Source organism: Penaeus japonicus, unplaced genomic scaffold (assembly GCF_977035675.1).
Source record: "Penaeus japonicus unplaced genomic scaffold, GWHDUDI00000001_assembly GWHDUDI00000029, whole genome shotgun sequence".
In the NCBI taxonomy this organism is placed as follows: Eukaryota; Metazoa; Arthropoda; class Malacostraca; order Decapoda; family Penaeidae; genus Penaeus; species Penaeus japonicus.
In genome coordinates, this window is record NW_028234431.1 from 6,612,871 (window position 1) to 6,615,370 (window position 2,500).

General features: G+C 35.2%; 1 protein-coding gene across 1 annotated transcript in view; it reads left to right on the top strand.

The window, feature by feature from the left end:
- LOC122247035 (KICSTOR complex protein kaptin) overlaps window positions 1-2,500 on the top strand; it is a 9,807-nt gene that overhangs the window by 6,997 nt on the left and 310 nt on the right. The window contains exons 6-7 of the mRNA XM_086554362.1: window positions 26-155; window positions 298-459. Coding sequence (XP_086410488.1) covers window positions 26-155; window positions 298-459 — 292 coding nt within the window. The remainder of the gene's footprint in view (window positions 1-25; window positions 156-297; window positions 460-2,500) is intronic.

The window sequence follows — 2,500 nt, forward strand, 5'->3', positions numbered from 1 at the left end:
ATAACTCATTTTGTCTTTCCTACAGAGATTTTGCTAATGTCGGAAAAGGATTTAGATTGCCAGAATCTGGTGCGAATGATGCTGTCACTTGCTGCATTGTCTGTGATATTGATCAAGATGGCAATAACGAAATATTGATTGGGACTTACGGTCAGGTAATAACAAATGTATATACACTTATGTCATGCAGAAGAAAAGAATCGTGACACATAGATTATGTATACATGAAGAAACAAGAATATTAAAAGTATGACAGATCATCAACGTCTGTGATGTAAATATTCTTGTCAATTTCAGGCTGTACTGGTTTACAAATGGATTCAGAAGACTTCAGAGTGGATCCTGTACCACACAGTGTCACTGCCATGCCCTGTATTGTCACTGGCTTATTGTGATGTAATGGGAGATGGTACATTTCAACTGATTGTCATGACATCAACTGGAATCCATATTCTTCAGGTATAAAATGTTATTTGTTGTCGTATCAAATACATTTCTATTGAACTTGTATTTAACCCATTGGAGCCGGTTGACGTGATGACACGTTTTGTGGTTTTTGCGTCAGACGCCCGGGACAAGCTATGACGGCAAGCCCGGCGCTCGGGTTGAGTGAGTGGGCAACCCAGGCTCGCGGCTTGTGCATCCAAGAATCTCAAGGCGTTAGGCTTATGCGTTCAAAAACCCCGGTATTACAACCGTGCAAAGCCGGAATGGCCCCGGCGTGAATGGGTTAAACAGTTATTGCAGGCTGTATTAATGTTTCTGAAATGTGTAAATTACTGTAAGGCTTACTCCCCCCTCGCAGAACTGCCCCTCTAACTTTAGAGTTCTTGAAACTAAATGTTTAGCATAAATTGCCAGTATGTCCACAAGCTGCTGAAATTACCAGAATAAACAATTTATTAATATGATTATAGCTTTAAGATATATATGATTATATACTCTCCCTCCCATTGCCCCTCCATGTAATTTTTTTTAGATCTGGCAGTGAAGAAATATAAGTTCTTAGACTTTGATGTTATAAATTAGTGGTGCTACTGTAGTAAAATTTCCTAGTCTCCACTTTTTACTTTAGTACTACAATGATCATTCAAGTAGCACCAACTTAGCTGTATGACACTGTAAACAGTAACCAAACAATTCAATTTTCAACTAATCATAAAACTTATTTGGCAGCTTTTGTGTTTTCTTATGTTTTAACCCATTGACAGCAGAAGGCATGATTTGCTGCTAAGGCTGAGTTGGTCGTAGACACGGATGGCACCGTGCCAAACAACATAAACCCGCCACATGGCTGTATATATATTTTATTAAAAGTGCAACCAATGGGCTAATAAGGAATCAACTTGATTGTATTTATCTTCTTAAATCTTCTAAGCTTTATCTTGTATTCTCTCAATATTTGAAACAATTTGTTGTCTATGCATATAATCCTACTTTTTTGCATATGTCCCAGTGCAGGTAAGGGATCTATAGTTTATGAATCCTTACATAGTGATCTGGTCAGTATCAGCACATGATGAAAAGTTTGGAGTTTGAAGGTGAACCAAGTATGTGTCCAGGGGCCGCATCCACAAAGTGAACACAAGCTTAGACTATACTTACATAATTTGTATTTTATAAAACTACAAATATTCAAGCCATATGTATAAAGTAGGAATATTGGTGTAATATCACCCAACATGAGAACCAGTGGTAACCACACTCGCAAACATTTCTACTAATTACAGAGCCACCACAAGCTACCTGCTACCTTGCATATTATATCTTTAACAACAAAGTTTATAAAATTTGGTAAATGCCCATAGTTTTTCATTTTGTTATCATGGAATATATTACAGATAATTCATGCAAGCAATCATAGACAGTTCTCAGTAAGCTGGTTTACAAGATATATAGCAATTGATAAATGTTGAACAAAATTTATATGGTGTATTAGAGATTTCATTATATTTCAATAACAAAAATCTCTGAATAAATAATTATTCAATAATTATACATATAATGAAAGGAGTGTTTTATACATGAAACAAATAATGGGAAAAAAGGCAAATCCAATTCCAAGAAAATAAGCAGATTTTCAGGCTCCATGTCTTTTAAATTGTGGAAAATGTAATTGTGTTATATGAAGTTCACTATATAATACAAGCATTTGAAGAGTAAAAAATATAAAATCCATAGCTTATGGGAATGAGTGCCATTTGACCTATTTGACTGATACCTTAGTGCATTGTGGCAAAATATTGATGTATTTTGCACTAATGGTGACACTTGCCAGCAGATTCCAATATTGAAGGGCATGAGCAGCCTTCTTTGCTTGTTTACAATATTAATACTGAAAGAAAATTAGCAAAATCCTCCTCTTTATCATCATAAACTATTCATTTGTTAGATTATGAAAATCCACTATAAATTGCATTTGTAGTAATAAATCATTGTCCGTTGATTTGCTCAAGGGATCTTGACTGGTTAGAATGAAAATAATTTCCTTCATCTCTAT